The 13,199-nt window shown below is 33.1% G+C and overlaps 1 protein-coding gene across 1 annotated transcript; it reads left to right on the top strand.

Moving 5' to 3' along the window:
* Window positions 1-2: 2 nt before the first annotated feature.
* Window positions 3-12,639, top strand: LOC143222483 (segmentation protein cap'n'collar-like). Its single transcript, XM_076449085.1, has 6 exons — window positions 3-18; window positions 5,749-6,063; window positions 6,876-7,000; window positions 7,801-8,013; window positions 8,684-9,154; window positions 11,031-12,639. The coding sequence occupies exons 2-6, from the start codon at window positions 5,775-5,777 to the stop codon at window positions 11,385-11,387; spliced, it is 1,455 nt and encodes a 484-aa protein (XP_076305200.1). The 5' UTR covers window positions 3-18; window positions 5,749-5,774; the 3' UTR covers window positions 11,388-12,639.
* Window positions 12,640-13,199: the final 560 nt, after the last annotated feature.

Below are 13,199 nucleotides of genomic sequence, written 5' to 3'. Positions count from 1 at the left end.
ATGCTGTTTCCTGTGTTGGTAAGTTTTTCTATTACGTTTTGGTGCATTGTTTAGACAACCGTGTTTACAAAAACTGATACCGTCATGTTCTCTGGGTTTTAACTGTTTAAGAGTTTAGACGACCTTCAGGTTTGAATACACGTGCAAGCAACCAAAAATCCTAAATATTTAAGAAGTATACAAACAAAGCTTGATGTATTAGTAAAATACTATATTGTTAAAGATTTTATAAATTTAAATTAGTTTGACACTACATTATTTATAATTAAAATTTGTTTTATAAGGAAAAGTATTTAAAATGTAATTATAATGAAGTTTGATTATAAAGAGTCTGCAGGAGAATTGTTGGTTTATTAATATATCCTATGGCATCTAATTAATGAAATTAGAAAGCTGTTTAAGTCACATTTATTTATTATTGCAAACACAAAGATATCTCACTACATGTTCAGGTTATTATCATGTTTACATGGTGTATTAATGTCATTAAAAATTAAATCAAATGCAAACATATTTGATAGTTCATGGCTTGGAATAGGCCCTACATGGCCAGGTGGTTAAGGCACCTGACTCATAGTCTGAGGGTCGCGGGTTTGAATCCCTGTCACACCAAACATGTTCGCCCTTTAAGCCGTGGGGCCGTTATAATGTGTGATCAATCCCACTATCCGTTGGTAAAAGTGTAGCCCAAGAGTTAGCGGTGGGTAGTTATGATTAGTTTCCCTGCTAAATTAAAGACGACTAGCGCAGATAGCCCTCGTGTAGCTTTGCGCGAAAATTGAAAACAAATAAAAATCCTTCGCATGTCATTTCAATTACCTAATTACTAATTTATTAATATTTTTGTAGTTATATCCATTTAACGTTTAACAACTTTTATTTGTAAATTATACAAAGTTCCCAAAAATTTATAAACGCCATAAACAAATCAAAAGGGCTGTCGCACAACATTTTTAATATGTCCAAGTTTATTTTGTAAACTACATTATAAAAATATTACACGAAATTCAATATATATAATTATAGTATATTCTATTAGAGTAACGTTTTATTTTACTGACAAGACGCATATAACTGACATGTACAGCACCATGCAAAAGTATTCAGCCTTACCAATAATGTCACGTTTTGACGAAATATGAAAATGTAAACAAATTTCTTAATTAACTTGGTTTTATTCACACCTCTAATGACAAAACTTAACGCTGTAATATGTGAAACAGGTTTATTGTTAACAAAAGCTGCAAATAAAATATATAAATTGAGCTCGTTACATAATTATTCACTCCCCTAAGTCAGTACTTAGTGGACGAACCTTTAGTAGCAATTATTATTTGGGTTTTTTTTGGACAGGTCTCTACCAGCTTTGCAGAATGGGATAGTATAATTTTTGCTATTATTTTTCCTACCGAAATTGCTCTTGTTCTGACAAGTTCGTTGGGAATCGTTGATGGACTGCAATATTCAAGTCTCGCCATAAATTTTCCATTGGATTCAAGTCAGGACTTTGGGCGGATCATTCCAGAATGTTTACATGCTTTGTCACAAACCCCACACCAGCTTTAAGGTTATCTTTTTTCAGTAGTAGCTTTTTTTTATTGCCACTTGCCCACACATGCTAGCTTTGTGTAGGAACCGGGAAGATGTTGATGTATGAGCCATGACTTCCTTCTCAGACATGAAACTTTGCAAGCCTTTTAAAGTATCTGTTGACTTCACAGTGACATCCTTAACCAGTTTCCTACTTGTTCGACTGATTAGTTTGGAAGAGTGGCCTGATGTGGGTCGTGACTGGGTGGTATGAAACACATTCCATTACCTAATAATGAACTCAAAGGGATAATCAGAAACTTTGAAATTATTTTGTAACCTTCTTCTGGTCTGTGCTTCTCTGCGGACTTACAACGTTAAAAACCGGGTTTCGATACCCATGGTGGGCAGGGCACAGATAGCCCATTGTGTAGCTTTGTGCTTAATTCAACAACATTTATATCGCTTTATTTCTGACTTGTTTGGAAAATTCCTTGGTCTTCATAGTTGGTTTGTTGTATCACTATGAGTTGTGGCTTGAATAGATGCATTTGCTCTGAAACCACTTTGACTACACATAGACAGAAACCATTACATTACTTTTGTGACTTTTCAGACTAATCTTTTGTACCTGACTTGACTCAGGGTTACTGTAGCAAAGGAGTTGAATACTTATGCAATTGACAATATCCTAATTTTCTACGAAAATCTAACTTGTACAATATCAGTGTCTTTCTAACTTTTCTCAGTTTGTAATAGATTGTGTAGATTCCAAATATAAAGCCCCATTTGAAAGTTTCATAATTATAAACTCTCTAGACGGCAACAAAATGTGAAAATTGTGCAGTGGGAGAACACTTTTGTAAAGCAAAATCCAGTAACAGAAATAATACATCCCCATTGGAACAGCGGTATGTCTGCGCAATCACACCTCTAGAAACCGGGTTCCGACACCTGTGATGAGCAGAGCACAAATAGCCCCTTCTGTAGCTTTGTGCCTAATCTCAAACAAAGAAAAATAGTACCTGATGCAAAGTAACCTAGAGCTGAGTGTGAGGATCCAGGGTTCGTCTCTCGTTGTCTCAAGCAAAATAAGATAGCGTTTCGCAGTCTGGGGTCATAGGCACATTTTAATAGCGACAGTCAAATCCCACTAAGCGATTAGAATTACACACGAGATGGTATTGGATGCTGTTGATTAGCTACTTTATCTATAGTGTATTAGTTCACAATTAGTGGCGGTTGGAAAAACAAAAAGAGGAAGGAGATAGCCATTATGTAGTTTTGCGAGAATATTCGAAGCAAAAAATTCATCTTCAGATTTTACTATAAAACTGTTTGTTTATTAATTCTTAATATTAAAAATAAATTCAACTGGCAGTCTGTGGACTGAAGGTTCGAATCTCGTCAGCAAACAGCCTTGCCCTTTCAGGCTTAAGGACATTATAACATGATGGTCGATTCCGCAAAAGTTGGCAGCGGGTGGTATTTATTAGCTGCCTTCCACCTAGTTCTATATCTTCAAAATTAGGTACGGCTAAAGCAGATAAGCAATAGTCATACGCGAACGTCGACAAGTGAATTTTTTTTTTCAATTTTCAATACTTGTACCCACTTCAATAAAAAAAAATCTGTTCACATGGAACTTTAAATGATGAAGCGATCTAATCGAATAGAGCCAGTGACAATAAACACAAGGCGAATATGAACTAAAACATATTTTTTGAAATTTGTAACGGCTGCTTCAAATGTAAACGACCTGTTATGGCTGACCATCAGTATCCAAACTGCTAAACATTTACTTAGAGACTTTTCAATAAACGAAGTGTTATTAGTAAAAATGCACATATATTTCTACATATTGGGAATGCTTTACGTAACCTATGTGGCAACTAAAATGAAAATTGATAACTCATTCCTGGAACAACCAATTCAAGCTGCTTGGCTTTTACTGGTACATCATCAGTCTAAGTTGTTAAAATTTTATTGTGAAATCAGAAACACCAACCGATTACTTTTATTGAGAAATCAGCAGCTGAAACTGTTTAGTTTTGATTGAGATATCCGAATATAAATTGTTTATTTTTACCGATACGTTATAATAATTTCGCACGAATTCTTCAACAAATGTTCATGTACACTTGAACATTTTATCTAAATGCTCAAACGTAAGTTTCCAATAAATAAGAGCAACTTGTAAAATTTTCTGTTCATGGTTCGGTTTGCTGAAAGAAGATTTACAGTATTTTCGTATAGTAAAATCAGTTACTTTAAGTTTAAGGTGTGGCTTTTTGTATTTTTCTTTTAAATACTGGCAAACAATGTTTTGACTTGAAAGCCATACTAAAAACATTACCGCAAAAATATCACGAACAAGGTTTCTCTGAAAAACGTCGCACCAAACATGCTCGCCCTTTCAGCCGTGGGGGCTTTATAACGTGACGCACAATTCCACTATTCGTTTGTAAAAGAGTAGCCCAAGAGTTGGTGGTGGGTGGTGATGACTGGTTGCCTTCTCTCTAATATTACACTGCTAAATTAGGGACAGCTAGCGCAGATAACCCTTGAGTAGTTTTATGCAAAATTCAAAAATCAAAACAAATAGTTTTGAATCAAAATGGTGTTACACTTAGATATGAATTTTTTTCAGTTTATTATATATATATATTACTTTCTATGGCAATTTATTTTATTTGTTACTCTTATTTTACAAATATTTTTATATATGAGTTTTGGATTTCAAGTTTGTTTTTAAAGCAAAGCCACATTAAGCTATCCACTGTGTTCACAGCGAGAAATCGAACACAGATTTTAGCGTTGTAAAACGTCCATAAACCTACCGCTGTCCTTCCGTGAGACATGATTTTCAAAGATAATATATTATGTGAAACCGAAAAAATTTAAACCTTTGTCATAAGTTTATATCCGTTGTATGAATTTTTAAAAGTTGTTCTTAATAAAACTATCTGTAAAATAGGCTATCTCTCTGATGTGACTACCACAAGAAATTGGTTATTATGCGCGAACCACTTGAAAAGTGCTACATAGAGTAGTTAGATACGTGGTGAACTACATAATTATAGTAAAAGTTATATATTGGGTTGAGGAATAATACGTGAGCGTTTTTTCAAGTTAAAAAATATATTCATAAATGAAACGCTTTCGCAAAATATTTCATGTCATTTGGTAGATAATTTTTTGCTCTAATAGATGGTGTGTTTGATTTTCATATGTCTTTAATTTTTGCTTTCATTTTCAGCTCATTAAATGGAATGTCAAGTGGACAAAATCGAGCATTTTCGACACCATCTGCTTTTCGCATTTAATTTCTTTCAATTTCGTTTAAAACAATGCATACTATATACCTAGGTATTACATGAAATAAAGTATCATAATAAATGTTTTGGGTGTAATGTGTTCATGCATTGAAGTATTGTATAGTCTTGCATGTAATGCTTGAATGCAATTATTTAAAAACGCTCACGAATTATTCCTCAACCTAATAGAATTAGAGTAATCGGATTATAAATAGTTCAATGTTTTCATATACGTACCACGATACACGAAATTCGGAATTACGTGTCTTTCTGTCCAGCACGTAACTTTGAAGACAAAAATCTGTGCTTAAAAACATTGAAACAACAAACAGTTAAGTGAAAATCTAGGACTTTAATTTGAAATATCAGCAGTACTTGGAAAAGATCTGGAAGGAATGTTATGTTTTTAAATATATTGTTTTATTTTATAAATTATAATACAGCAATATAAGGCAAACTTTAATCTTGCTAAACACCGGACAAGTATAATGTTAGAAACACATTTCGTTGGTGTTAACCTGGCCTCATCTAAATCTAATTATTCCAACATTAAACTAAAATAAAGATTTGTTTCTTTTTTAATTTCGCGCAAAGATACACGAGGATTATCTGCGACAGCCGTCCCTCATTTTGCAGTGTAAGATTAGACGGCAAGCAGCTAGTCATCAACACCCACCGCCAAATCTTGGGCTACTCTTTTACCAACGAATAGTGGGATTGACCGTCACATTATAACGCTCCTACGGCTGAAAGGTGGGACGTGGATTCAAACCTGCGACCTTCAGATTACGAGTCTAGTGCCTTAACCACCTGGCCATGCCGGGCCCTAAAATAAAGGACTAACTTTGAAATACCGTAATTTGCCTTTAATTTTAACTGTATCCATTACTTTCTATTTAAGGGGGTGGATCGAATATTGGAACAGCGATGGCAGTTTCTCTTGCCACTTTGACCAGTAGTACAGATCCGGTCCCAGAAGGAATGATGGGAATTATGTACGACCAAGACTTTCAGGAGTTTGTATATGCTAGCAACGCATCAGCTACAATACCCTCAACGTTGCAGATGGCTGGCACTGGAGCCAATCTCACCCCAGATCAATCTGACACCAACAATACAGCGGCATCCATTCAACTAACGAACAACAACCAGGAGTATCTTCTTCCTGAATTACTGGTAGACGATGCCCTTCATTTGATGGACGTCACTAGTGAAGGTACACTCCATTTGGTGTTGTCTTCTATAATGTATAGTGAACTGTTTATTAAATACAACATAAACTAAACTTTTATCAAGCCACAGACTCTTTAAGTTATTGAAAATACATATTATACGAGTAATGCTGAATTTCAACTTCATGTTTTTTGTGTTACTAAGACTATGTTTGGTGTAATCCATTGGTCTACCAACGAGTTCTGGTGCCTATGATAAAATTCGTGAGAAACAACATACAAAAATAAAGTATGCTTTAAATGATATTATACAATTTCTTACTCGAAAACCAGGTAAAAATTATTCTATTAAAATAATATTAGTCTTAATGTTAATTAATATCACACTTATTACTCATTAAAGTTTATTTTATAATCATCAGAGGTATAGAAAAAACAGGAAAACAATGTAATAAACGTTTTATGATATTCGTATTATCTTTAAATATAGTTAGACAAATAAGCTTAATGACGTCATGAAATATTGACTTTAATCAATCAAATACATTGCTAACTTTAAGTTCTTTTGTTTTGGTAAATTTGAAATTCATCGAGTCTATTGCTAATGTTTTGTCCTGAATATGCAACAGAGAAATCAAAATATGAACCCCGAGAAGAGAATAAAATGAACATATCTATGATTTAATACCATATAAAACATGTGAACACAATGTAGTTTATCTGTGTTCTAATACCATATAAAACATGTGAACACAATGTAGTTTATCTGTGTTTTAATACCATATAACACATGTGAACACAATGCAGTTTATCGTATTCTAAAGATAAAGAAACAAATATTTTTTCTTCAATATAGGCTCAAACCGGTTTCTTCCATCCGTTAATTTACAATTACGATCAGGAGAAAAACGAGAGGAGTTGATTAATGAATCAGCTGTGTCTTCGCTCGGTCCAGATCGCGTACAGTCATTGTCCGAAACTGTAAGTTGTAACGTTGTTTGTAATAAGTGGATATGTTGATTACAATAATTGTCCGAAACTCTAAGTTGTAACGTTGTGTGTAGAAATATGCACGTGTTTCATAGTGGATATGTTGATTACAGTCATTGTCCGAAACTCTAAGTTGTAACGTTGTGTGTAGAAATATGCACGTGTTTCATAGTGGATATGTTGATTACAGTCATTGTCCGAAACTGTAAGTTGTACACGTGTTTCATAGTTATGTTGATTAATAAGTAAGTTGTAATGTTGTGTGTAAAAATATACATGTTTTTCATAGTGGATATGTTGATTACAGTCATTGTCCGAAACTGTAAGTTGTAATGTTGTGTGTAATACGTTGTAATGTTGTGTGTTAAAATATACACGTGTTTCATAGTGGATATGTTGATTACAGCCATTGTCCAAAACTGTAAGTTGTAATGTTGTGTTTAATACGTTGTAACGTTGTGTGTAAAAATATACACGTGTTTCATAGTGGATATGTTGATTATACTCATTGACCGAAGCTGTAAGTTGTAATGTTGTGTGCAAAAGTATACACGTGTTTCATAGGGTGTCTTATGTTTAAATACACAGACTCTGCCATGTTGAAATTTATTAACTAGGGCACGACACCAACGCATCAAAGAAAAGAAAAAAAAGTCAGGTTTTTTGTATTAAAAATAGTGTTTTAATTCATGTTTCATAAGTTTTTCATGTATTTGTTTAAAAACAACATTTAATTGTCGGTATTTATAAAAGGGGACATAACTTAAAGATTTTTACTGCAACTTGTGCAGGAGTGGATTGACACCTGTTCTGAAGCTTCATCCCATCATGGAGAACAAGACACTTCAAGCTTTGTAGTTGACGCTAATAATCATTCTCGCCATCTAGTGTCAGAAGTACAAGAATGTCCTGTCCCCTTGCAATATTCGAATAATCAGCACCTCTTAGTGGCAGAGAAGAAGTACAGATTGTTTGGCAGAAGACCGCTAAGCTACCATAGCGCGGTAGGTTTATAGGATAAACTAGTGATATCTTATGATAATCTAAGGATTATTAAGTGTCCTCTTTCACAGTGTGTGCTCTTTAAAGCTTTTATTGAATTTAATTATTATAGCTGATATAAAAAATGAATAAAATATATGATTAACTTAAATTCTTAAGTCAAACTTCTTTGGTTTTGTCGCAATGAATTGTTGAAATTCACCCTTTTCATAAAAGTAAAAAAAGTCCACATAATATTTCTTAAACGATACACGTGTCTTTCTTTTTTCGTTTTGTGGAAATTTACGTATGAGAAGGTTTTGTTTGGTCCATTTACTTGTTTATTGTCTAATGGTTTTGTTTTTTTAATCAAGAAATTTACCTAGCGTTATGTATACGCAAGTAATATTTTCATAATTGCCGTAGTTCTTTGGAGAGTGTTAAAGTAAAAGATTAGTTGTTGTCTTTGTTTTGTAAAGATTTTCAAATGAATTGAAAAATATAAGTAGAGCTTATTGCGTAACATACACGATGAATGTCTATTTAGGTTTGATATCCTTATATGCAAAAAATAAAGATGACATTGGTTGTACTTTTATTGTTCCTTAATCAACTTTCATTTAACGCTAACCAATTGTGGAAAATTTTCATATTCAACCAATAATATATTAACAAAAGTGAACATTATTCCAGGCAGGACAAGAAGATTTCGTTGAAACTGGACAATTAACTCAACCTGTGCTTGAATCGCATTATTTTAGCCTACCAGACCAGGGAAACAACTACTTGCCAAATGCATTTGCATATCAAAATCTGGACAATTTTCCAACGGTGGCTAACCAAAATTATTGTGGAAGTTCTCTGGCTAGTGCGACCAACAACGCCGTTTATGTCGATCCATTTCATCGTAGCAGTTACTACCATCTTCAAGTAGAGAACAACAATTCATTCCAGAAAAACAGCCCTCGTAACATTAACGAAAACAAACAAGATGAAGCGACCAGTAGGGATGAAAAAAGAGCCAAGGCGTTAAACCTTCCCATTAGTATCGATGACATCATCAACTTACCCATCGACGAATTCAATGAAAAACTTTCGAAGTATGAGCTGACCGAAGCCCAGTTATCTTTAATACGCGACATCCGGAGACGAGGAAAGAACAAGGTGATCATCCTGTTTTAGTTCGTCATAAATAATCTTCCAGTTTTCTACTTAATAACAAGAAACAATAGATAGTGAACAGTTGAAAGCGACAGGAAACAAAACACATAAATGACGACCAACTTAGAATATAATCAGTAAATTATTACCACGATATGTGGATGCAGTCTTATGACGCTAAAAGTTAAATTTCAATACCCGCGGTTGGCAGAGCACATGTAACCCATTGTGTAGCTTTGAACTTAACGATAACCAAACCAAATTATTTTTTCCCTCTAGAATTTGAGGTCCCTTTGATGATTGGTGAAGAGGGTAAATGTCCACTATTGCCGAAACAGATCAAAATAACTCGGTTGCACCCACTCACAATGTTGAACTACTTTTGTCCGACCAAATTGCGGGCTTTGACCTTCACTTTTATAGCGCACTACGGTTTCAAAGCGCAGAGACCGGTTATGCAGTAGCAAAACTCGAACCAGGAATCCTCGGATTCACAGTTCGAACGCACTAACTGTTTTGTCACGCACAATAAGAAAAAAAATGTTCTTTTGCAGTAAGCTTAATTGGAGACTATGGTTAGTGAAGTGGGCAAAAGCATCTACTAAAGACAGAAACTATTGTCTTCTTCAACTTCAAGACGTTAATTGTGAAAAATAAAAGTATCAGTGAAAACTAAACAAAACAATCGAAACATTGTTACATGAGACACTTAAACTGAGGATTATTAAGATTTGATTAGTTTACCTTAGTAATATTCAAAGTGAATCTATAACAATATCCTTAATAATAATTAACTACCAAACTCTGAATTATCAAACATTCTGAATGATTAGCTTTGAATTTATAATTTGTTTCTTTGTAATCACATATGTTTAACGAAAACTTAGAATTTAATTGAAAAATTAATTTAATGTTATTTTTAAGGCAAACGATGGAACAGTGGTAAGTCTAAGAATTTACAATAATAAAAACAGGGGTTTGATTTCCCTCGGTGGCCACAGCATAGAGCCTGTTGTAAGTTTACTACAAAATCTCATACACTGTATTGAAAGTAAGTTTGTAAAGTGTGCGTATTTATTATTTATATCAAAGCCACATCAGGTTGTCTATTGTGTTCACCGAGGGAAATCGAACCCCTGATTTTAATGGTGTAGATCCGTAGACTTACTGCTATCCCACTGGGGGACGTTTGAAGATAATTTTATTATTTAGGTCGTAAAAATTCGGATTAGGGTATCAACACACAGAGTTTGTATAAAAACATAAGTCAATTAAAATACAGTCTTTTAAAAATGACTCAAGTAATCATACTGTACCCAAGTTTCTGAGTTTGAATACCGCGTACTCCTTTACACTAACTATGGCACTTTTTTCATTATGGTTTCTCAGCTTGCGCTCTGCAGTCTACTTTATACCAATTATGCCACTGTGATATTTTGTATAGCTTCTTAGTTTGCGCTCTGCAAGTTACTTTATATTACGCGTGTTATTTTTATCAGTATTTTATCAGACTGTGCTATGCACGTTTCTTTAAACTTTTTTTTTTAAAACCAATGTGAAATCCCAGGTTTCTTTCTTCATATGCTAATTAGTTTATTTTTTTATCACAGTGATTTCCCAGTTTTCACTCTGCAACTTATTCTATACCAACCATAACATTCTTTACCATGTTTGGTTTGGTTGCAGTTAAGTACAAAGCTATACAACGAGCTGTCTGTGCTCTGCCCACCACGGGTGTCGAAACCCTGTTTCTAGCATTTTAAGCACGCAGACATACCGTTGTGTTCTTTATCAGTATCGACCCGATTTGTTAAATATTTTCACATAATTTACAAATTATAAAACAGATGGTAATTTCTGTTATTTTTTGGAAATGTAGGTGGCAGCACAAAACTGTCGGAAAAGAAAACTTGATCAGATCGTTGGACTTCAGAAGGAGCTGGAAATACTGCAGACGGATAAAATGCATTTGCAATCCGAAAGAGAACGTCTATTAACTGATCGAAATCAGTTACATGAAAAATATACACAATTATATCAAGTAGTATTTCAAAACACACAGCGCCGTCCTGCGGCCAGTTTGTATACAACACAACATTCTCGAATTATTATTGGTTCTGCAATAAAGTCAGGAGTAGAAGTTCCCAGAGGAATGGATAGAGGGCAGCACAGCAAAGAAAATATTTTTAATATAAATGTCCAGCAATCCAATGAAAACGATATTCAAGATACATAACAGTACTATAAAGTACCTTGTTCATGCTCATCAAATTACATTATTAAAGGTAATGTCGCTAGTTGAACATATATTGGTTCTTGAGAACAAATCCAACGTAAAACTGGAAAAAAGGAGATTTTTTGGAATAATGTTCGAAACCAGATAGAAGAGTTTCAGCGAGATATTACGTACAATTATAAAATATTCGAACTATAAATAACGCTGGACAGAAAGTATAAGTTAATTAAATAGTAGGGCTTACAAGTCTTGAAAAAAAATGAGAATTATTGTTTAAATTAGATAGCTAATAAACAAAACGTCTATATAAAAAATAACAATGAAAAATGAAATGCGATCAAAGATAGATTTGGCATATGTAAATGTTACAAGCTATGTCTTTATATATATAGAGAGAGAGAGAAAAAGAGAGAGCGACAGAAAGATTGTAATTTTGTTTTATACGGCTTTCACATAACTTCTTCTCTATGATTACAACGGAAAATCGCTATATTATTGTAAACAAAAATATTGAAAACGGGTATGTTACAATGTGTGATTCATTTTTCATCATGTTATATTCTAACTTGTACTAGAATTAGACATCTAATTATATCAGTATATTAAATAAGAGAACGCGAAAAAGTTATAACACATGAATTAAATTAATTACCAAATATTAATTCTAATCTCTTTCGTAATTACCGAGATTAATAAACTTTTTGGTGTTTCAATTTATGCAATATGACATTGTTCCGTTTTTTCTTGTTTCATATTAATTTCAGCATGAATTAGTTTTTTTGTATAAATATCTAAAATTATCCATAGCGAAACAAAAATATTTAACTTTATCAATATTTGTTTTTGTAAATATGTCTAAAGAAACAGAAAAGAAATATGATAAGGCATTATAAGATTATTAGATAGGTGTATAGATATTTGGTAAATATAATGGAAAAATAATTTAGTCGTATAGTTGAAAGTGCCTTAAATGGATCTAGTCTCCATGTTTCCTTCGAATACGTAGTAGATCGACGTTCGCTACATTTAAATAACGTAATGTATTGTTGAAATTATAGTTTTATGCAGTAGAAAATATCATATATTCAGGATAAATTTACATTAATCCTTTATTCCATGTAAATGAAAACTGGAGAACATATTTTTAAAATAACAGTTGTTTTTTACGATAATTATGGAAGTTGTATAAAGTTATATGGGGTTCGTTATGTAGATAGACCTTCAGAAAGGTTTTCTTGTTGCTCAAATGTTTTGTCTTGTAAAAATCATTCATATATTTCATATTATGTGAATAAAATATATTATTTTCATAGATTAATTACCTTGGTTTTACATATTTTCCTAGTTAGTGGCTCATGAGATATTCTTATTTTGCAACCAGACTTTGATGATTAACACATAGTTACACAATGGTCTACCTGTGATCTGCTCACCACGAGTATCGAAACTCAGTTTCTAACGTTGTAAGTCCGCAAACATATCACTGTGCAGCTAGGGGGCTCTAAACAGTCCCTTGAAATACTAAGTAAAGGTTTGACCAGGTAAAACAATGTTATATTATATATGTGTATTTAAGTAAAATTAATATAATTTTTAATGATAAAAATTACATATTTGTTATTATTACTTACTCAAATTTAAGGCTGAAATGAAAATTTCTTGTTCTATTACCTGTGTTTTCTCAGCAAATACATATATTTAACATAAAAATTATGCAATATAAATATGAACTAGGTAACATATAGGTAGAAAACAAAAACTTAAACTGAGAAAGAGATCTGCTGACTGCATTGTATACCATTACCTTTCGTC

This window comes from Tachypleus tridentatus, chromosome 8 (genome assembly GCF_004210375.1).
Source record: "Tachypleus tridentatus isolate NWPU-2018 chromosome 8, ASM421037v1, whole genome shotgun sequence".
Classification (NCBI taxonomy): Eukaryota; Metazoa; Arthropoda; class Merostomata; order Xiphosura; family Limulidae; genus Tachypleus; species Tachypleus tridentatus.
Note: the sequence above shows the minus strand (reverse complement) of the source record. Positions and strands in the feature narration are given on the sequence as shown.

Bases quoted from the DNA above. Each gene is read 5' to 3' on its own strand.
- LOC143222483 (XM_076449085.1), top strand. From the start codon at position 5,775: ATGGCAGTTTCTCTTGCCACTTTGACCAGTAGTACAGATCCGGTCCCA. The intron at 6,064-6,875 runs GTACACTCCATT...TCTTCAATATAG, and splicing joins GATGGACGTCACTAGTGAAG to GCTCAAACCGGTTTCTTCCA. The intron at 8,014-8,683 runs GTAGGTTTATAG...ACATTATTCCAG, and splicing joins CGCTAAGCTACCATAGCGCG to GCAGGACAAGAAGATTTCGT.